Here is a 22,474-nt window from a genome sequence, read left to right as displayed (position 1 = left end):
GGAGACCAAGGTGGAGTTCCTGTTCCTGGCTTCTGCCTGACCTAGCCCTGGCTGTTACTGCCATTTGGGGAGTGAACCAGCAGTTGGAAGATCTCTCTCTTTCTCTCTCTTTCTTTGTGTGTGTATTTCTCCCTCCCTCTGTTGTCAGTCTGTCTTTCAAATAAATAAGTAAATAAATAATTTTTTTTTAAAAAAGCATCAACCATGCTGAGACATTGGGTAACTGATATATTTCTAGGGCATTTGCTGTATTTCATGTGTCAGAGACCAATATCCCGGATTTTATGTAGCAAGTTGATTTACCGCAATACCCACTACCTTTTTTTCTAGAATTACTCTAGCATCGATGTCCTCTTACACAGAAGCAGGCTCACCAAATTACAGTCTGTCCAGGCTTTGATAGAAATTCAGGAGTTCATTGGCTTTATGAGTAAACAAGGTAATTATCTTAACTTGCTGTTGTTTTATTTCTTTTCTAATTATGGAAGAGCTTTAGCATCTGATTTTTTTTTTCTTAGTGAAAGGGCATATTTCTTAGTGTATAGGGAGGAAAGTGCCTTGGATTTATTCCACAAATAAGTATTTCAAGACTATTGAAATAAGATTTTGAAATGACCAGGTGCTGTTCTAGGCACTGTGGAAGCAAAGCCAGAGGAAATGTCACTGCCAGCTTGAGGAGGCGCTCATGTGGTTTGGTGACTACACAGCACACGTGCCCAAGGACCAGGGGAGGAGGTCTCAAGTGCTGTGTGAAGGGAAGGGGCTCACAGAGTCCAGTGGAAAGCAGAAAACTGCTGTGGTGGCTGTTACTAGGTGCTCGGCCTCCCAGATTGAGGACAGGACAATGACACTGTGAGTGCAGGGCCTTTGTGCATGCTCATGAGTAGGTTTTAACCTGGTGCTCATGGGAAGCCATGCAGGATTCTAATGGAACAGGTACATCTTTGTCATAAATTTCAATTTTGAGGGACCAATAGTGTGGCACAGCCAGGTAAGCTGCCACTTGGAATGCTAGTGTCCCATATAAGCACCAGTAAGTCCCAGCTGTTCCACATCCAATCCAGCTCCCTGCTAATGCACCTGGAAAAGCAGCGGGGCTCCTGCCACTCATCTGGGAGGCCGATGAAGCTCCTGGCTCCTTGCTTCGGTAAGGCTGTAACCATTTGAAACTTAAATAAATAATAAAATACATTTCAGTTTTTATTCTAAATAAAAATCCTTACAAAAGAAACTTTTTAAATAATAGTAAAAATTGTTACTTATATCTAACTGCCCAATTGTTCCTGCTTTAAATTTGGAGAGTTACTTTTTGAGTACATACTGTTAATGGTGCAGCATTTTATTATGTGCTTCCTGCTTTCCATGAGCTATGTTAGTCTCTTTGTATAACCTAGCTTTTCTAACACCTTATGAGATGTAGTTTCCCATTCACCTCCCCCTCCTCCATTTTATAGAGGCTTAGAGAGACTGGAGGACTCACTTAAGGTAGTAGTAAGTGAAAGGTCCAGATCTAGAATCCAGGGCTATCTGATCTGAGCTCAGTTTCCCATCCTCTGGTTCCCAGCAACAGAAAAGAGAAAGCTAAAGCATTCTGCATGAACAGTGTGCAATTTCAAATTCACAGGATTAGTGTGAATCCCCCTCTGAGACCCTCAAGGCCAGATTCTCTCAAGTGCTAGAAATGGGGCCTTGTGTACACCCCAGGGCTGGGTAGCGACCCATAGCGAAGCATAGTCATAAGTCACTGGCTCTGTTAGGATTCTCCACATTAATGCTATATACAAAGATCTGAGTAATCCTGTGCCCATTCAGACCTGATGCTGCCATTGAGAAACTGCTGCAACACCATGAAACTCTTTTCCGTTTTCAGTGCTTGTTAGATTTGGAATTGCAGATGAGGGATTCTGGACCTGTGGTAAAAGTAAGAATTGCAGTTCCCATCTTTATATCCTTAAATGGTGAGGGTGAAACATCAGAATATAGGAGTGGTGGGGTAACTTCCTGCTGCTCTTGTAAAAGAAAAGACAAGATTTTTTTTTTTAATTTGGAGAGAAAATTTGTATTTCCTATTTACTAATGATGACCCTACTTTGTCAGTTGGTCTTATCATTGATTAAGCTCTAACATTATTTTTAGGTAATTTATCATCTCAAGTTCCCCTTAGGAGACTTCTGAAAACCTGGACAAACAGATATCCAGATGCAAACATGGACCCAATGAACATCTGGGATGACATCATCACAAATCGGTAAAACGTGGTCCTTTTGAGTCAAATGTGGAATTTTTTTTTCTAAAATTGTGAGAATGTTTTTTCTCTCAAACTATTGCTTTAAAAACTGGAGTTTGGGATGGGTGTTTGTCATAGTGGTTAAGCCACAGTTGAGAACTCCATTTCCTGTGTTGAAGTGCCTGGGTTCAAGTTCTGGCTGTGTTCCCGATTCCAACTTCCTTCTAATGTGCACCCTGGGAGGCAGCAGCTAATGGCTCAAGTACTTGAGTCTCTGCCACCCATGTGGGAGACCTGGATTGAATTTTGGCTCCTGGCATCAGCCTGGCCTAGCTCTTACTGTTGTGGGCGTTTGGGGAGTGGATTGCCTGTTTCGTACACTCTAAAATAAAATAAATTGTTTATAAAATTATAAGAAAAAAAAAGAAAGCTGGTATTTGAGTCTAATATAACTCTGTTTTGTCATGCCGATGCCCATTTTTGTTCTAACAGAACTGCTGTGTGTCTTGTCCCTGCCTGCCCCCTGGGGGGAGTTGCTGCCCACCCATCTAGGAGGTGTTTGGTGCTGCTGGCTGCTGGCCACATGCTCTGGTAGGGGGCGTAGCACAGGCGGGGACTGCAGGGGCGACTGCATCTGCTGTCTCACCACTGCCTTTAAGGTGATGGATGACAGCAACCGAGTACACTGTGTAAGGACCTTTTATTGTTCTGCTATTAAACCTGTTTTGACATGCCTCCTCCCTGTGTTATGTGCTTGCGTGTGAGTCTCGCTTCCCCAGGTTTACGCTCACTCTCGTGCCCTCGGCTTACCCATCCTGGGTCATCACTACAGGATCGAGGTGGCGGACGCTAAGCTTTTACTTTGGGCAGCAGAATCAGGGAGGTTGTGAATTACTTTGTGCAGGTACAAGGGTACTTCAAAAAGTTTGTGGAAAATGGAATTAAAAGGTAAGTTTATTTTGGTGAAAAAATTAGAAATTTATGCATCTAGGGGGTTTTCAAAAATTCATGGAAAATGCATACTATGAAAAGTTATACATGGATTTCAAAACTTTTTTAGACCAAAATAGCCTTTTAATTCCATTTCCTACAAACCTTTTTAAATACCCTTGTATCCATGTAAAATAGGACTGAAGGGCTCTGACCCCTAAGTTCTTCCATTATTTCCTCTACTAATACTTTTTTTTAAACTTCTTATTTTGAGAAAAGATCTTACTCATGGAAAAGTTGTAAGAAAAATATAATTCTTCTGTGTGCCTTTTACAAAGATCAAATTTTTTTTGTTGCCATATAACTTTTTTACTCTTTCCACTCATGTACACAGATTATTTATGTCCTGAACCATTTGAGCATAGCTGCACACATCATGACCCTTTACCTGTTTGTATCTGTGTACATTTCCTAAGAAAGAGTAATCAGCTTTGGTGCTTGCATATTTTTTAATCTGTTTTATTTGAGAGGCAGATGGACAGAGATATCCCATCTGCTGCTTCACTCCCCAAATGCCCACAAAAGCTGGTGTTGGGCCAAGCCAAAGCCCTGAGCCAGGAACTCAGTCTGGCTCTCTCATATGAGTGACAGGGACTCAAGTGCTTGAGCGATTGACTGCTGCCTCCCAGGGTGCATCGTAACAAAAAGCTGAAATCAGAAGCAGAAGCGGGACTCAAACCCAGGCACTCCTATGTTTAATGAGGGCATCCCAAGTAGAGCCCCAGCTGCTGCGCCACACACCTACCCTAATGCTTTCATTTTTAATCTGCAGTCCGATTTTAATAATGTCCCTGATAGCATTTTCTCTACCTACATGAATGGAGCCAGTCCTAAATTGTGGATTGCGTTTAGTTGATGTGTCTTTTTAGTCTCCCTTAATCTGGAGCCATTCCTCAGCCTTTTTTTTTTTTTTTTTTTTTTTTGTCTTTTATGGCACTGATGCTTAGAGGAAAGTTCTTCAGCATGGGTTTATGTCATTTCCTCATGATGAAATTCAGATGACCCACCCTTAGCCAGATAGTCCTTCCCTGAGTTCTTTTTTTTTTTTTTTAAGATTGTATTTATTTATTTATTTGAGAGGTAGAGTTACAGGGAGAGGGAGAGACAGAGAGAAAGGTCTTCCTTCTATTGGTTCACTCCTCAAATGGCCGCAACGGCCAGAGCTGTGCTGATCTGAAGCCAGGAGCCAGGTGCCTCCTCCCAGTCTCCCATATGGGCACAGGGGCCCAAGCACTTGGACCATCTTCCACTGCTTTCCCAGGCCATAGCAGAGCTGGATCGGAAGAGGAACAGCCGGGACTAGAACCGGTGCGCCTATGGGATGCTGACAGAGGATTAACCTACTGTGCCATGGCGCCAGCCCCTCCCTGAGTTCTTAAGCTGTCAACATCACATGTTGGGTATACAGTGTCCATCTGCCTTTTACTAGTAATGGTCATTTTGATCACTTGGTTAAAATGTTGTCTGATCTCTCATGTATTAAAGCAATTTTTTTCCTTTGCAACTAGTGAGAAACTATTGTGATAGGTCCTTTGGAATATGGGACATGTTCCTCCGTGTTTCACATCTGTGGCTGGCTCTTGGCCCATCCAGTCCTGACAAGGATGGTGGCAGTGTAACAACTTCTAAGTCCACCACTTGTTTCATGTTTATCAGTCCGTGTCTTAAGGAGAAGCCCACCCCCTTTCTCATCTGTTAATCTACTTTAAAAAAATAAATGGTATAGACTCAAGGATTCCACTTTTAGTTACTGGGATATAACCTATTGCTGTCTTTTTCATTTTCAAATTGCCTTTGTCTGGTGAGTGTTCAAACTGATATTCCAGGCTCCTCTTGCAAAGTTACTCTCTTGTTTTCTTCAAGGAATTGTGTTGTTTTGGTTTTACATTTAGGTGTATGAGCCATTGGAAGATAATTTTTGTAGGTGGCATGAGGTATAGTGGATGTTCACTTTTTCTGTATGGATATGTAGTTTTTTTAACCTTTTTTTCCAGAAGTCTGTTTTTTTTTTTTTTTTTAAGATTTATGTATTTGAAGGGTAGAATTACAAAGAGGCAGAGAGAGAGAGAGAGAGAGAGAGAGAGAGAGTGAGAGAGAGAGTTCTATCCGCTGGTTCACTCCCTAGATGGCTGCAATGGCCAGAGCTGCACCAATCTGAAACCAGGAGTCAGGAGCTTCTTCTGGGTCTCCCACGTGGGTGCAGGGGCCCAAGGACTTGGGCCATCTTCTGCTGGCTTCCCAGGCCATAGCAGAGAGCTGGATCGGAGCAGCCGGAACTTGAACTGATGCCCATTTGGGACGCTGACATTGTAGGCAGCAGCTTTTACCGCTATGCCACAATGCCAGCCCCTGAAGTCTGCCTTTTCATAATTGCTGTGGCACCTTTTTGGGGAAGAATGCATTAACCATACACATATGGGCCTTTTATTTATATGTGTGTGTGTGTTTTTATAATGTCCAGCTGTCTCATATAGCTATCTCCATATAAAAGAGTTTGATTTTTTTCTTTGATTCCATCAACTGCTGAAACATGGATGTTAAAATTTATGGAATTATCTATTTCTCCCTTTAATTCTACTTCTATTCAAATTTCCTCTGGTATCATTTGCTGTTAGCTAAAATGTCCTTTAGCTGTTCTGGTAGTGCAGGGGTAGCTAAGGTAATTTCTTTTCGAGCAGCACAGAGCAGTGTGGTGAGTGAGGAAAGCAGGAGTAGATGGGTGGCCAGAGAGGCTTGCATCTTAGGAATAACCAAAACAGAAGAGGAAAGAGTTATGAGGCATACTGGTTATACTGGTTTTACCTGGCCATGAGGTTTCTAAGAAATCAGAAATTAGTCCCTGGATGAACAACAGTTACTTGATTATTGAGCAAGGATATACTTTATTATTATGTTAAGGCTGTTTTTCAGTGTTACTGATATTAATGAACATAAAGGCACTTAAACAAGATCACATATACAAAATAAATGATGATAACAAATAAAAGAACCCTATACCAACCCAGACATGTCTTTCATAATTCTCAGTGCTTGTTTATAACTGTTCACTGCCTTAATTTTCTGAACTTTGGATGTAAGACCTCAGAGAGATACAGCAAGAATAAATGGCTTTTCCCACAACACAGGGTATAATGCCCATTCATTGAGAGAGAAAACTGTGAGCTAAATGCTCTATTTTATGGATTGGAGGCATTAAGTAATAGCTGGAAAGTTCTGTTGAAATATCCTTGGCTGGCGCCGCAGCTCAATAGGCTAATCCTCTACCTGTGGCGCTGGCACCCTGGGTTCTAGTCCCGGTTGGGGTGCCAGATTCTGTCCCGGTTGCCCCTCTTCAAGGCCAGCTCTCTGCTGTGGTCCGGGAGTGCAGTGGAGGATGGCCCAAGTGCTTGGGCCCTGCACCCGCATGGGAGACCAGGAGAAGCACCTGGCTCCTGGCTTCGGATCAGCACGGTGTGCCAGCTGCAGCGCGCTGGCCGCAGCAGCCATTGGAGGGTGAACCAACGGCAAAGGAAGACCTTTCTTTCTGTCTCTCTCTCTCTCACTGTCCACTCTGCCTGTCAAAAAAAAAAAAGAGAAGAAAAGAAAAGAAAAGAAATATCCTTGGTGATCTTTGAAGTGTTGGTTTATTAAAGTGGAGAGTAAGTCCCATACCTAGAGTGTACTTTCGTACTCTGAAGGTGGGCAGAAATTTCCAACTGTGGACCTCCTGTCTGAGGGAGCTGTCTGGGAGCTCCCCGTGATCACAGCTTTGTCTCACGAGTCTGACGGCAGTCTCACTTTTCTTTGTGTAGATGTTTCTTTCTCAGTAAGATCGAGGAGAAGCTGCCCTCTCTCGCAGACGATCACAGCATGAGTGTGGATGAAGACGAGGATCCCCGGCTCAGCAGGGAGGTGAACACACAGGAGGAAGACATCTGCTCGCTGATCCAGAGCTGCAAGTTCTCCATGAAGATGCGGATGGCAGAGAGTGCTCGGAAGCAGGTGGGGGCCCGTGACCCTGCTTCTCTGTGGTGGGCCAGAGGCCACCTCAGTTAGCTTTTTCCCTTAACTTAGCTTTTCCTTGAAGTCTGAAGCTGAAAAATCAAATAGTGTGTTTTTTCTCTTTATAAGACAGCAAACATGAAGAAACACTTATACAGAAGGCATCTCAAGTTTGTTATGTGCTTGTTAATCATTTCAGAGTGTTTATTATTTGAAAAGCAAATAAATAACATCAGGTTTGATCTCATTTAACAAAATAAATGCTTGCCAGTAAGTTTCAAATTAGTTTTAGGCTCAGTTTGTAGAAATCTATCATTTAATAAGACCCTTTCTTGATACTAAGTATGCCTTGCTTAAAAGTTGCATATAATTCTTTAAATATATTATAGCTCATGTGACTGCTATTGCAAAGCAAAAAATGTAATTCTAAAAGAGAAATATTACTGAGAAATCCTGTGAAAATCACTAAGAAAGCTAAAAATCTTTCTGATGGAATGTTCAGTGTTCTTCAGCATTTTTCAACAATATATTCACATATAAATAGCAGCTAATTACTGTCAGTACCAGGAATACTAGAGGTGGAGGAACAAAGAATAATACACAGCTGAAGACCACAGAAAGCCTTCACTGGTTTCCACTTTACCTGCGCATACTCTTAAGAGCTCTTCAAAACTAGTGATTTGAATTTGAGTTTCACCTCTTCTTGTTGCCCACACTTCATCAGGTGCTGGAGGTGCTTTGTGGAGCATTGTGGAGACCGTAGCTAGACAGCAGCTTTGTGATAAGTAGCAAAGGCTAGTCACGTGGAAGGGTGCCCCTCAGGTGGGGGAAGGGAGAAAGCTTCCTGGGGGAGCCATGGTGTCTGAGTAGGGAATGGAGACCCAAGAAGGACCTGGGGACGCTTGGTCTCCTGAGTGCAACCCAGGTTGCATTGTAGCTGCTTCTGATTGGTTGGGCACTGTTGTGCAATTGAGCAACAAAGTCCTGGGAGCAAGATGGGCACAAGTGCCCTTGGGAGCAGTCACATTGACTGGGTGAGGAGACAGGGTGGCTGGGGAGGGCACACAGGAGGAGCAAGCTACTTACTAACTTGAGTGAGAGGCTGTCATTGGGCCAAGGGTTTCTCCTGGGGTTACAAAGTGTCTGGAATAAGACAGTAGTGGTGGTTGCCCAACTTTGTCAGTGTTCTCCTCCTGAAAAGTTGTAGACTGAAATGAAATGCAAAGTAGCAAGCTCCCAGCTAAGCAAAGAGGCAAGCTGCTACAAGGCAGACTGTGTGGGGCAAGGGAAGCGGCCAATCTAAGGCTTATTTGTAAGACAGCTTCATCTCTCCCACTGCCACCTGCCTGTCATCATGCCCCTTTTTCTCCTGTTAATGTAGAACAACTTCTCACTTGCCATGAAACTACTTAAGGAACTGCACCGAGAGTCCAAAGGAAGCACCGAGCGGCTGGTGCCATGGGTCCAGAGCTACTGCCGGCTGAGCCACTGCCGGAGCCACGGGCAGAGCCCGGCTGAGCGGATCCTCGCTGTGCTGAAGACCATCTCGCTATTGGGTACAGGCTGCTCTTGACCCTGCACACTGTCCACTGCCCTTCCATGTCATGTCCTGTGTGACATGTGTTGACCTTCATTCACCTGATGTTTGGCGATTACATCTCTGTAGTAACTTCAGTAAATAAGCAGAGTGTGCCTGAGAGGGTGATGTCATTTCCTTGGGACTACAGCATAAGATTTGGAGCTGTGGTTTTTTTTTTTTTTTTTTTTTTTTTTGATAGAGTTAGACAGTGAGAGAGAGAGACAGAGAGAAAGGTCTTCCCTCTGTTGGTTCATCCCCCAAATGGGCGCTACGGCCGGTGCTGCACTGATCCAAAGCCAGGAGCCAGGTGCTTCCTCCTGGTCTCCCATGCGGGTGCAGGGCCCAAGCACTTGGGCCATCCTCCACTGCCTTCCCCGGCCACAGCAGAGAGCTGGACTGGAAGAGGAGCAACCAGAACAGAATCCAGCACCCCAGCTGGGACTAGAACCCAGGATGCCGGCGCCGCAGGTAAAGGATTAGCCTAGTGAGCCATGGCGCCGGCTGAGCTGGGGTTTTTAAGAGTGCTATTGAGTACGATATTTGGTGCTTTTATATATAAGCTACAATGGAAATTAAGATTTTTTTCTTTTTAATACTTGATGAAAATACAGCCCTAATAGTTTAAATACTTTGAGAGTAATAAGCAAGTAAGATATAAAAGATTCAACATGAAACCCTTTTGCCTTCCTAATTCTCTTTTCATTATAATGTAGCCTTCAGGACCGAGGGGCAGAAAAACGTGTAGAGGCATGGGTCCAGATCTGATGGCCCTGCTGGAGCCGGGCATCCTGGCGTACCTGGCAGCACTGATAGTGGATTCTTCCTCAAGGCAGTGTTGTGCCCAAGTGTCAGTCTCAGCGAAAAGTGCTCAAAGGAGAAGCAGTCTTTCCTCAGTGACCCCTCTCGGAGAACCATCATCTGATGCATTAGATAACTCTGTGGGGTGCCGAGTAGGTTTGTATTTTATGACAGCCTTGTGAGGCAGGCAGAGCCAGTAGCAGCGACCCTGTGTCTGAGGAGGTGCCGGCAGAGCACTGTCAAGGGCTAGTGAAGCTCCTTGCCCTGCACATGAGAACCTGAGTTTTCAGTGCAGCAGAGACTGTGACTTTGTCATCTGTAATCCATAATATCAGTTCAGAAACCCACTCTGGGTTAGCAGTGTGTATGCATAAATGCCTTGTTAAGAGCCATTTTCTGTTCTTTGAAAGACAGAATTAGGGGCACTGACAACAAGTGAGGTAAAAATTCAGAGTTCTAATTGCTTAGCCTCTGTGTAACCTGATATGATTCACTCTGACAAAGAACCTTTCTCATGAATGAGTGAGTTTAAGAAATTCCCTAAACAGAATTTGAAGTCGGTTTCATGTACCTTCAAAATGTATTCTAAACAATTTCTTAATGGAAAACCAGTTTTGTATACAATGAATTTCTTATGTTTCTCATTTACTTCAGTACCAATCATACGGTGTTTTTTTGTTTGTTTGTTTGTTTGTTTTTAATTTTAACCTAACAACAGATGAACACAACATTTCAAGCTACTTAAGCAAAAATATCTGGGCTTTGTGTGATCAGAACATCCTCCTGGGTACAACATACAGGATCATGGCTAATGCACTCAGCAGTGAGCCAGGCTGCCTGGCTAACATTGAAGAGAGCAAGGCCAGAAGAATTTTGGAGCTTTCTGGATCCAGTTCAGGAAGCATAGAGATGGTAATGAGGGCGGGAAGGTTTGGGTGCTGTTGTGTGTTCAGTGTGCAGCCCCCAGGCTGCAGGGGAGTAATGAAGTATTTCTCTGTGTTCTTAAAATACAGTTGTGCACAGCCAAGTTTCTTATGTGGAAAATTGACAGATTCCATGTGTTTCCTGTTTATTTGAAGGATAAAATTTTTTAGTATGAAGAATGAGAAATTTTCATTGGATTGATGTGACAGCTCTTTCATGAACTTTGTTAATGCAATTTCCCCAGCAGTCGCCATTCAGACTTCCCACCAGCCTGGGGGACACAGCAGCTTCTCCTCCTGTTTTGTTCAGTGCTTGCTCTGCTTGGCTTTTGTCAGACTGTTTGGGACTGTCGACAGTTACCTGCCTTCTTTTCATCAGTGGGGTAGTCTTGCCTTCTCCTTCCATGATGCCATCAGGGTCTCGTGGAATTGAGTGGAAGGCACGATCTTCTGTCTCTTTCTGAAGCTCCTGGCAGAGCTGCATGACCCTGCTGGCTGGGTCCAGCTCCATGAGGCTCACGGACTGTGGGGCCCGTGTTCATCTTGGTCCTTTCTGCTTGACTGCTTGTTCTGTGCTCAGACAGACCCTCACTGAGATTGCTTATTCCCTCTCAGGGCAGACTCTCCTTTTCCAGTTAACTTGCTTTCAGCGCATGGTGGAGCTGTTGATTCCTTCATAGGTCACAAATCAAGTATTTTCCCTTCATCATCACACGTGGGAAGTGGAGGCCTTTGAGCAGGCTTCAGTCTCACCCATGGGTTTTTCGGGGTCTGTGTGAATTCCAGGTGATCGCCAGTCTGTACCAGAAAGCATTCCACCATCTCTCTCGGGCCGTGCATGCCGCCGAGGAGGGGGCTCAGCCTTCCTCCGGGGGCCTGGGGCCCACAGCTGGGGTGGCCGATGCCTATATGACCCTGGTGGATTTCTGTGACCAGCAGCTACGCAAGGAGGAAGAGAATGCATCGGATGAATCACAGAAGAAAGAGACAAGTGAGTGTCCTGTGACATCAGCATAGTCTAAAGAGTTTTGTAGATATTTTAGGATTCCTACTTGTTTTTTGTTTCAAAAGATTTATTCATTTGAAAGGCAGAGAGAGAGACATAGGAGACAGAGATCTTCCATCCTCTGGTATACTCCCCAAATGTCTGCAACATCTGGGGTTAGGCCAGGCTGAAGTCAAGAGCCAGGAACTCCATCATTGTCTCCCAGATAAATGTCAGGGGCTCAGGTACTTGAGACCATTATCTGCTGCTTTTTCAGGGACATAGCAGACAGCTGGATTGGAAGCAAAAGAGCTGGGATTTGAACCGATCCTCCAAAATGGGATGCCAGCTTCTATAAGCAATGGCTTAACCCACTGTACCACGATGCTAGCCCCTCCTATTTGTTTTTAAATGACAGTGCGCTTAAAAATTTATTCATTTGAAAGACAGAGTGACAGGGAAAGAGAATGAGGGCACAAATTCTTTCACCCACTGATTTACTGCTTAAATGGCCACAACAGCCAGGGCAGGGCCAGGCCAGTCCCAGGAGCCCTAAACTCCATTAAGGTCTCCCATGGGGATGACAGAGACTCAAGTACTTGGGGCTATCATCTACTATTTCCCAGACACATTAGCAAGGAGCTGGATTGAAAGTAGAGTAGCCAAAACTCAAACTGACACTCAGTGGCAGCTTAACCCTTTACTATAACACCTCCCCAAATGAAAATCTTGTTAAGAAAAGGCTGTTGTCCTCTTCAGAGAAAGTGGCATCTCCCTATAACACAAGCCGTGTTTAGGTGGAGTTCAGCTGTTTTCTCTATTTTGATTTGAGTAATTTACTGTTTGATGTTTGCTGCAGTGTTGGTGGTACTCGCTCATGTGGCCTGCCTGTTCCTCCTGGAATAAAGTCAGTAACCTTCAGTTCCCACCCCAGGATGCAAGCTATGCTTCATGCAGAATGACGGCTCTTGGAAGGTTCAGACTGAAGAGAGGAGCATAGAAATGGGTGCTTTTTGTTGATCTGAAGTGGTAGCTAGGAAGAGAACAATGACAGGCTACAAAATAGAAGCCAAAGAGTGAAAACACAGTTGTTGCTGAAGTAGATATATTGACCATTGTTTTATTGTTTGCTCTCCTTGGTAGCTGTTCATTCTATAGACCTGCAGGTGTATCCAGCACTTGTGGTGGAGAAAATGTTGAAAGCTTTAAAATTAAATTCCATGGAAGCCAGGCTGAAGTTCCCTAGGTTACTGCAGATCATAGAGCAGTATCCAGAAGAGACCTTGAGCCTCATGATAAAAGAGGTTGGTATCTTTGTTCTTGCGAGCAGCAGGGACCTTACAGAATGTATTCTGACTCATACACAGATGTGTCAGGGCGTGCAGCGCATGTATTTCACCTTTTCCCAGCTCTTGTTGCGTTCTGTCACACCTGAGAACTTGGGTGATTTAAAACTAGTATGAAGAATGTTCATATTTACCCGTTTTCCTCTGTGGGTGTTGATGAGAATGCTGTGTCTGATGAACAAAAGACCCGAAAACTTCCAGGAGGGGCACGTGTGGGGCAGAAATGGGTTGTGTCTGTGGGAGCTGGTTGCCCACACCAGTGCAGCCATGGTCTGTGACATCAGTTGGTGCCCAGGGAGAATGAAGAGGTTTCCGCTTGCCTCCCCACCCCCAGTGACATCTGTGGGGCTCGTGTGGGGGACACCTGGCTGCTGCAGCAGCTGAGCTCCTGACCTGTGGACGCTGCTGGTGAGCGGAAGTGCAGCGCCATCTGAAGTCTCCCTAAGCCTACGTGTGCAGTGGGGAAAAGGTCCAGCCTCTGAGCTGAAAGCTCAAGAAGGTTGTGTGGACCTGTAGCCACGCCCTCCACCTGCCCAGGGACTCTGAAGGTGGGCTTTTGCAGTCGCAAGTAATTTAGATGATGAAGAATTCAGATCGAAGTAAATTCAGAAATGCAGTTTATATGTGTTTTTCTTAAGGATAAGGGAACAAATAGTTACTTTTCCTCAAAATAATATTTATTATAAGCATATTTATTTATATATGGTAAAAATAGCACTTTGAATTTGTGAGGAAATAAATGGAGTGTCACCCTATTGTCCAAAATCGTCCATTGTCAACGTTGTAGTGACACCTGGTAGGCACTTGGCGACAGCATGGCCAGACCTGTGTCTCCTTCCCCGTCGTGGGCTGCATGGATGGCCGCTTGTCTATTGTCCCCACGTGTCCTCTGTCCTCAGCTCACAGATGCTGTTAAGAAACCTGCCCAAGCTTACTCCTTATGCCAATACTCCAAGTGTGTCTGACTTCATCTTAGAAGTAACACCTTAAAACATTAGAGGAAAATATGAATATATTTCTAAAAACAGTCTTGGAATAAAGAGACAAAAACCAGAAGCCATGAAGGAAAATAATTTAACACTTCTATGCCAGAGGAAAAAAGAATGCTAAAAAGAAAGTTAAAAACTTCGGGGTGGGGGCGGGGAAGTACAGAAGGGAAGTGGTTTACAATATATATGTGAGAAGCGGAGCTGACTGCTCCAGTCTCTAAAATAAGTGGTCACAGGAGGCCAATTGCAAATGGTCAAAAGAAATGCATGTATAATTAAAATGTATAAGGCAAATAAACATGGAATGTTCAACTTCGCTAATAATGAAACATGAAAACTTAGACTTTTTTCCTTCTTGGATTGATTTCAAAAATTCAATGTGTCCAATCTTGGCAAGGATGTTGGAAAGTAGTTACTCTAATAGTTTTAAGAATTACAAAAAAGTGTACGGAATATGGCAGTGTGCATTACAGTTGTTATAATAATTTTACTTCTAGAAATTAAAAAAAATAATTTGCTTGAAAGGCAGAGAAAAAGAGACAGATCTCCCTTCCACTGGTACACATTGCAAATGCCGTCAACAGCCAGGGCTGACCAGCCTGAAGCCAGGAGCCAGGAACTCTGTAAAGGTGTCCCCATGTGGGTGGCAGGGTTTCAACTACTTGAGGCATCACTACTGCCTCCCAGGGTGCACATTAGTGTTAAACTGGAATTGGGAACCAAGCTAGGACTCTATGCCAGGCACTCTGATATGAGGTGTATAAGGCCCACCCTAGGCCAGATACCTGCTCCTGTTTCTCAGAATCTATGCTTTAGGTATATAGCACAAATCCAGAAAGATTGTGGCACAGTGAGTTAAGCAGCTGCCTGTGATAAAGCATCCCATATTGGAGCTCCAAATTGAGTCCTAGCTGCTGCACTTCCTATCCAGCTCCCTGTTAATGGCCTGGGAACGCAGCGGTAAATGGCTGAAGTGCTTGAGTCCTAGCCATCCAGGTGGGAGGCCCAGATGAAGCTCCCAGCTCCAGGCTTCAGCATGGCACAGCCCTAGTTGTTGTGGCCATTTGTCTCTCCCCCTCTCTTTCTCTCACTCTGCCTCTCAAGTAAATAAAATTAAAAAAAAAATTTAAGATTTATTATTTATTTAAATGCAAAAGCCGGGAGCCTAGAGCGTCTTTCAGGTATCCCATGTGGAAGTGTAGGTGCCCAAGCACTTGTGCCACCCTCTGATGCTTTCCCAGGTGCATTAGGGAGCTTGATCGGAAGTGGAGCAGCCAGGGCTCGAACAAGTACCCACAGGCGATGCTGACATCACAGATAGCAGCTTAACCCACTACACCAGTACACTGACCCCTAAATAAAATAAAGCTTTTAAAAAAAGAAGAGGAAACTATAGGGATGTCCATGGTAGCATGATCTGTAATAGTAAAACACAAAAACGATTGAGAAATTTCCCTGTATGTTCATCACAGAGCAGCTGTTAAAAGGACTGGGGTAAACGTAAGGAAAACCAGTAACACTATGATGAGATTCCATTCTCGAAAACAAAGGCCATGTCTACACAGATACAGAAAGCATCTGGAATACTCCAGTGGGTACTTCAGCAAAAGAGGGCTGTGGGACAAAGGATTTTAATTTTGAGCTTCAGGTTTATGTTTTTGTTTGTTTGCTTTTTACTTTAGACATGTAGTTGGGGCTACACCAGTGTTAACTGTTCTATTCACTAGTAAGTTGTGGCTCTTTGTGTTCCAGATGTCCTCCATTCCTTGCTGGCAGTTCATCGGCTGGACCAGCCACCTTGTGGCCCTGCTGGACAAGGAGGAGGCCATAGCTGTCCAGCACACTGTGGAAGAGATTGCCCATCACTACCCACAGGCCATTGTCTACCCATTTACCATAAGCAGCGAAAGCTATTTCTTCCCAGAGACATCCACTGGCCACAAGAATAAGGAGTTTGTGGCAAGGTGATACTACAGAAAAATCAGTTTGATTAAATACTATAGGGCATACAAATGTGTATGATAAAAGTTACAGATGGAAGCTTGTGTTTGCCTTCATGTTAAGTAGAGCTCTCCTTGAATAGAAAAATCTTAGAAATCTGTTGTTTGAATGTATGTTTTTCAGGTGTGTTACTTCCTATAGAATTTATTTTTTCTTTTAATAACATTTCCTATTACGGTGTTATTCACAAAGCATCCTACCCTTTGCTGGTAATTAATGATCTGGTTGAGACTGACCGGAGGAGGTGTTTTTTTTGTTTTGTTTCGTTTTTTTATTTGACAGGTAAAGTTAGAGAGAGAGAGAGAGAGAGAGAGAAACGTCTTCCTTCCTTTGGTTTACTCCCCAAATGGCCGCTATGGTCAGCACTGCGCCGATCCAAAGCCAGGAGCCAGGTGTTTCTTCCCAGTCTCCCATGCAGGTGCAGAGGCCCAAGCACTTGGGCCATCCTCCACTGCCCTCCCGGGCCACAGCAGAGAGCTGGACTGGCAGAGGAGCAACCAGGACTAGAACCGGTGCCCATATGGGATGTTGGCACTTGCAGGCGGATTAGCCAAGTGAGCCATGGCACCAGCCTCTAGAGGAGGTGTTTTTTTAATAAGCTCCTGAGATTGTCCTTTAGTTAGAAATAGGAGTCAGTGAAATGCGTTCTTGTCCTTTTCCCGACTTCAGCTGATTTGTGAGTGGAGACAGTTGACATAGCAAGCAGGGGTATGTGACTCCTGCGAGAATACTTGGTAAGTGCATGGTGTTTCAGGTGGGAGGGCAGCAGCACGCTGTCCCAGTTTGTGCATGCACCACCTGCTGCCTGCCACAGTGTGCTCTCTCTGCAGAGCCAACTGCCAGGAGTGATTATTTTTTAAAACAAAGGAAGAGAGAAAGATTTGAAAGAAAATGTGACAAAATTATGTTTTCTTTCATAAATTCAGGAAATATATGAATCAGATTGTATATACCAAGATGTTGACGTTATTCTAAGATTTGCTTTTACCTTATATAAGAACACTCCATAGAATAGATACTTTGTGCTTCCTGTAATACTGAGATGGAACTGTTAAATTGCTCCCTTCCTGGAGTACTTAATTGGTTTAAATATGCTAATATATGTAAAAATATATTATATTTAATGTCAATATAATTATAGGGTCCATCACATATATAATTTTGTAATATATAAATTACATGTTATAATTTATATACTTAAAAATAACACATATACACACATAAATAGGCCTGCTCTTTGGATGATGTTTAATTCCATAAACTTTTTTTTTTAAATAGGATTAAAAGTAAGTTGGATCAAGGAGGAATGATTCAAGATTTCATTAATGCCCTAGAACAGCTCTCTAATCCTGATTTGATCTTTAAGGTAATGGAACAGCTTCTAGCAAGTAGAACGTACAACTTGGTTAAACTTTAAACTTACTTGCAAACTAGCTTGATTTTTCTCTCTCTTTTTTTTTTTTTTTTTCCTGCATAGGACTGGACTGACGATGTAAGACTTGAACTAGCAAAACCTGCTGTAAATAAGAAAAACATTGAGAACATGTATAAAAGAATGCATGCAGCCTTGGGCAACCCACAGGCTCCAGGCTTGGGGCCCTGCAGAAGGAGGTTCATCCAGGTATGGATGGGTGCGGTAGCTGTGATGATGATGGCGACTTCATTGGGAGCGGAAACAACCCATCAAACTCAATCTCCTATAAGACTTACACCATCACTCATCTAATGAAAGATGCCTCATACTAGGCAGTGTTCCAGGTAGTGCAGAGACAAAGGTGACAAAACAAAATCTCTTCCTGCGACTCTTAACTCAGGAGGCAGAAGGGAAAGGAACAGTTAAATACCAGGAGTAGTTTCTAGTCCTGGGGATGGCCCCACATGACCTGAAATAAAGTGGATGAACTCAGAGCCACTGTGCTAGGAGGGAGAAAGCAGTTGTATAAATTGTTCAGAACGGGCCAATACTTAGAGACAGAAAGTAGTTAAGTGGTTTCCGGGGTCACAGGAGTGAGGAATGGCGAGTAACTGCCAATGGGTATAGGGTTTCTTTTCTCAGGTGATGAAAATGTTCTACAATTGATGTGATGGCTTCGCAATTTTGAATACGCTGAAAACCACTGTTCCGTATGGCCAGTCTCCATTACTGGAACTTACATCAGCTGTCCTGGTGCGAAAATGGCCCCACACAGTGCATGGGAGAGTGGGTGTGGCTGGCGGCAGTCCGCAAAATCCATTTATGAAAACAAGCCACAGCCTGGATGTGGCCTTTAGGCCAGAGTTTGCCCAATCTTGTGTTAAACAAATTAGCCAGAGCTGAAAAGCAGGTGGCTTGTCCTGTGTGGGTTGGGAGCAACAGGGTAGAACGGAGACCAGGTCTCCTCACCCAGCAGGAGCTGGGCTGTCCTGTGAAGGGCTGTGTTAGGGCATTTCCTCTCCTGCAGCTAGCCCTGCCCTGCCCTGCCCTGCCCTGCCCTGCAGTTTGAAAATATCCTCATGTGGAAGAGCCCCACACACCCCCAGCAAACCCCGCATGTTATCTCTTCCAGTTCCTGGCCACCTGCTTTTCCTGCATGCTGGACACCACAGATGGTAGTCTAAAAATCTGTCAGCGTGGACCATCGCGCCTCCCAGCTGCCACCACTGCACACACCCCCTCCCAGTCAGGCAATTTGTTTGAAATTTAATTTCTAGTACCTTGGAGAAATCTATCCAGAACTTTGTAGCTCATCACAAATCAATCAGTAATTTTTATCAATTAAAAAATAACCTACCAAAATTAACTTTCCCAAGTTTGATGGTAGAATATTCTTCAAGACTGTGTGCCTTTCAAATACAGTGATGCTGGTTATGTTTGGGAACCAGCTCATCATCTTCTCAAGCATTTGAGAATTGTAGATTGTTTTTATTTCTCTCTTTCTTTTCCCCCTTCCTTTCTTCCTGCCTCCCTTTTTTCTTTTGAGATTTATTTATTTATTTTGAAAGTCAAGAGTTACAGAGAGGCCGGCGCCGCAGCTCACTAGGCTAATCCTCCGCCTGCGGCATCGGCACACCGGGTTCTAGTCCTGGTCAGGGTGCCAGATTCTGTCCCGGTCGCTCCTCTTCCTGTCCAGCTCTCTGCTGTGGCCAGGGAGTGCAGTGGAGGATGGCCCAGGTCCTTGGGCCTTGCAGCCGCATGGGAGACAGGGAGAAGCACCTGGCTCCTGCCTTCGGATCAGCGGTGCAGTGCGCCGGCTGCAGCAGCCATTGGGGGGTGAACCAATGGAAAAGGAAGACCTTTCTCTCTATCTCTCTCTCACTGTCCACTCTGCCTGTCAAAAAAAAAAAAAAAAAGAAAGAAAGAAAGAAAAGAAAAAAGAGTTACAGAGAGAGGGAAAGACAGAGAGACACCTTGTCTGCTGGTTCACTCCACACATGGCTCAACAGCCAGAGCTGGGCCAGGCCAAAGCCAGGAGCTTCATGTGGGTGGCAGGGGCCCAAACACATGGACCTTCTTCTGCTGCCTTTCCCAGGCCATTAACAGGGAGGTGGATTGGAAGTGGAGTAGCCAGTATGCTTACTGGTGCTAGTATGGGATGCTGGTGTCCCAGGCAGTGGCTTTTCCCGCTACACCACAATGCCGGCACTGTTTCTCTACTTTTAATACATTTACATAGCAAAGAAGAAATTCTGTATATCAGTTTTCTTATAATGGGCTGTCTTAAAATAGAGTATATATTTCAAATATACAAGATTTATATTGTATATAAATTGTTTTTAAACTTGGTAAAAATGTTTCAAATTAAAAATGGGTACATCTTGACAACTACAAAGTTACTTGTTAGTAATACTCTTGAGCCTTTTTTATTTAATCAGGTTTATAATTTAGATAAATATCTGAGTAGGGACTAATTCAAAGATGTGAATTCCAAAGTAGAGTACTTATAATAATAACAGTTACTAGAAATATTAATTTAAGTAATATTTAGACTGGGTTATGATGCAAAACAATGGCTTAAAAGATCCATACTAAGGAAAGTAGCATTCTTTGATGTTTCTCTTCAACTCATTTGAAGAATTATGGACTATTCATTTTTATTGAGTTACTCCTTTTATTTTGTTGTTTTCAACTTTGTTCCTAATTGTTTGTGTCATCATAATAATGTAGACTCATGACTGGACAATGGACACAAAGAGGTTAAATGACTTTGCCAAGTTTTTAAAGCCTTCATTAGAGTTTATAACTAGAAGTCACTAGTAACCATGACCTTTCTAAAGGAGCACAAAAAACAAAGGCAAGCTCCAGATGTTTAGAGTATTCAAATAGTCGAGGAAAGCAAAACTATAAATCTTAAAAGCACAAAAGAAACCTGTATAATTGGGCACTTGTTTATTTATAATAAGTTGCATTCATAAGCTTAGAACCTTTTCCAAAGTTCAGACTGAACATTAATCCTTATGGTCAATTACTATTAATTTCAGGCCTTTGGAAAAGAATTTGATAAACACTTTGGGAAAGGAGGCACAAAGCTGCTTCAAATGAAGCTCAGTGACTTCAATGACGTTGCCAACTCACTACTTTTCAACATGAGCAAAGACTTGAAGCTGCCTGGGAATCTGAAAGAATGGTCACCCTGGCTGAGCAACTTCAGAGTGGAGTTCCTAAGAGATGAGCTGGAGATTCCCGGTGAGCTCCCCGCGGGGTGGCTGGCGGCACTGGGGTCTCCTGCTTTCTGAAGTCACGAGACTGGCATCTTGACAGTTACCTGTCTTTAAAAGAATTCGAAATTTCACTGTATTTTTTTGTCATTAGGAAAATCCATGATTACTATGAGCTAGTACACATTACTAAATGTCTAATGAGATCATATTTACTTCCCTTCCTGACCCAAACAAGTGTTCAGACACCCTTACATCAGCCCTGGCCACTGACAAAAATGTTTCTTTGTTATTAGCAGCCATGCAATTACATCCCATCAGTTTAAAGAAAAAACTGTAAATGAGGTGTCCAGTGTGCAGCTTGGCTCTCCTTGTGATGACCTTGTGTTGTTCATTGCATGCATTTTTTTCTCTGCGGAATTTGCTCTGTAAGAATAGGGAGCTTATTTCCATTAATCACTCGAATTGAGAAATAGTAGCATTTAAGGAAATGTAAGTCAGTTTTGTTTAAATATAAGCTTTGGGTAAACAATTATTATATTAGATTAGCTCTTCTTAAAATTAACAAGGGCTGGCATTGTGGTGCAGTGGGTTAAGCCACTGACTGCTCCACTTCCAATTCAACTCTTTGCTAATGTGCCTAAGAAAGTAGCAGAAGATGGCCCAAGTGCTTGGGCCCCTACACCCACATGGGAGACAGGATGGAGTTTCAGGCTCCCAGCAGACAATTGCAGACAACTGGGGAGTGAACCAGTAGATGGAAGACCTCTCTCTCTCTCTCTCCCCCTCCCTCCCTCCCTCCCTCCCTCCCTCTCTCTCTCTCTCTCTCTCTCTCCTCCTCTCTCTGTAACTCTGCCTTTCAAATAAATAGATCTTTTAAAAGAAATTTAGATTAACAACTATGTTTTAAAATACAGAGGTCGTACAACCAGCTGTGTGTGAGCCAGACTCTGGTTTGTTCCAGGTCAGTACGATGGCAGAGGAAAGCCACTGCCGGAATACCATGCTCGGATCACAGGGTTTGATGAGAGGGTAGGTATGGGTTGATGGTGCATGCTGGGTAGTTCTGCAGTTACGAGAACATGTCTTTTCTGAAGAGACGTCTTCCCACACTGCTCTCAAATGTACAGAGTTCTCTGATTCTGTTATGGACTGTGTTTCTGAACACAATGTCCCCAGCATTTCAGTGTCAGTCGTACTCAGGGGTACAGGAATCTGGGAGAGTAAAGCATGTGTGTGCATCCTCCATGAACTCTGTGTAGCGTTGCCTTACTGCAGAAGGTGTGCAGGGTGGCTCTTGCTTGTTGTGAAGGATGTCCAAGTTCACCAGCAGTTTTCTGTAAGCAGCGATACAGAGTTCTGTGGGCAGAGCACTTGGGCATGAGCACGTAACAGAAGTAACTTGCTGGCCTACTCAGCTGCTGGTCTGGGTTCTCTGATCTCCTCTGCCACCTGTCTTCAGAGGGAGGCCCCTCTTTGAGGAATGCACGCACTCATGCTTGCTTTTCCTTCTTTGCCGATGACGTGATGGGGTAGTCTCAACTGCACCGGAACTGTTTCATTGATTCCTACAGGTAAAAGTCATGCCTTCTCTCAGAAAACCAAAGCGCATCATCATGCGAGGCCATGATGAGCGAGAACACCCTTTCCTTGTGAAGGGTGGCGAGGACCTTCGGCAGGACCAGCGCATCGAGCAGCTCTTCGAGGTCATGAACATCATTCTGTCCCGTGATGCCGCCTGCAGCCAGAGAAACATGCAGTTAAGGACATACCGAGTGGTGCCCATGACTTCCAGGTGCGGCCATGCAGATCCAAGTGTGAGGATGTGTCCCTGGGCTGGGCGTAGGTGTCTCTGGACAAAGTGCTTTCTGTCCCACAGCAGAGGACCCTGGAGAACTTAGAAATGTTGGGAAACCCCGGGGGTGGGGCCCCAGAAGTTGGGACATGAGAAATCTATTTTGTTTGATTGTGTGGAACTTTTCTCCTAGTGAAGCAAAAGCAGTTTGGATTCGTGCTTGCC

The 22,474-nt window shown here is 44.0% G+C and overlaps 1 protein-coding gene across 7 annotated transcripts in view; it reads left to right on the top strand.

The window, feature by feature from the left end:
- Nucleotides 1-22,474, top strand: part of PRKDC (protein kinase, DNA-activated, catalytic subunit) — a 177,660-nt gene that overhangs the window by 145,204 nt on the left and 9,982 nt on the right. For 6 of the 7 annotated variants that reach the window (XM_070076562.1, XM_070076561.1, XM_070076563.1 and 3 more), the window contains 13 exons: nucleotides 331-439; nucleotides 2,137-2,248; nucleotides 7,009-7,198; nucleotides 8,580-8,754; nucleotides 10,294-10,487; nucleotides 11,285-11,489; nucleotides 12,627-12,787; nucleotides 15,571-15,782; nucleotides 17,098-17,185; nucleotides 17,297-17,440; nucleotides 20,278-20,482; nucleotides 21,419-21,486; nucleotides 22,029-22,249. In XM_070076562.1, the coding sequence (XP_069932663.1) occupies nucleotides 331-439; nucleotides 2,137-2,248; nucleotides 7,009-7,198; nucleotides 8,580-8,754; nucleotides 10,294-10,487; nucleotides 11,285-11,489; nucleotides 12,627-12,787; nucleotides 15,571-15,782; nucleotides 17,098-17,185; nucleotides 17,297-17,440; nucleotides 20,278-20,482; nucleotides 21,419-21,486; nucleotides 22,029-22,249 (2,084 nt within the window). The remainder of the gene's footprint in view (nucleotides 1-330; nucleotides 440-2,136; nucleotides 2,249-7,008; nucleotides 7,199-8,579; nucleotides 8,755-10,293; nucleotides 10,488-11,284; nucleotides 11,490-12,626; nucleotides 12,788-15,570; nucleotides 15,783-17,097; nucleotides 17,186-17,296; nucleotides 17,441-20,277; nucleotides 20,483-21,418; nucleotides 21,487-22,028; nucleotides 22,250-22,474) is intronic. The other variant, XR_011389983.1, reaches the window with a different exon arrangement.

The sequence above is a fragment of the Oryctolagus cuniculus genome, chromosome 6 (assembly GCF_964237555.1).
Source record: "Oryctolagus cuniculus chromosome 6, mOryCun1.1, whole genome shotgun sequence".
In the NCBI taxonomy this organism is placed as follows: Eukaryota; Metazoa; Chordata; class Mammalia; order Lagomorpha; family Leporidae; genus Oryctolagus; species Oryctolagus cuniculus.
The sequence above is the reverse complement of the archived record's forward strand: the minus strand, read 5'-3'. Positions and strand labels throughout refer to the sequence as shown.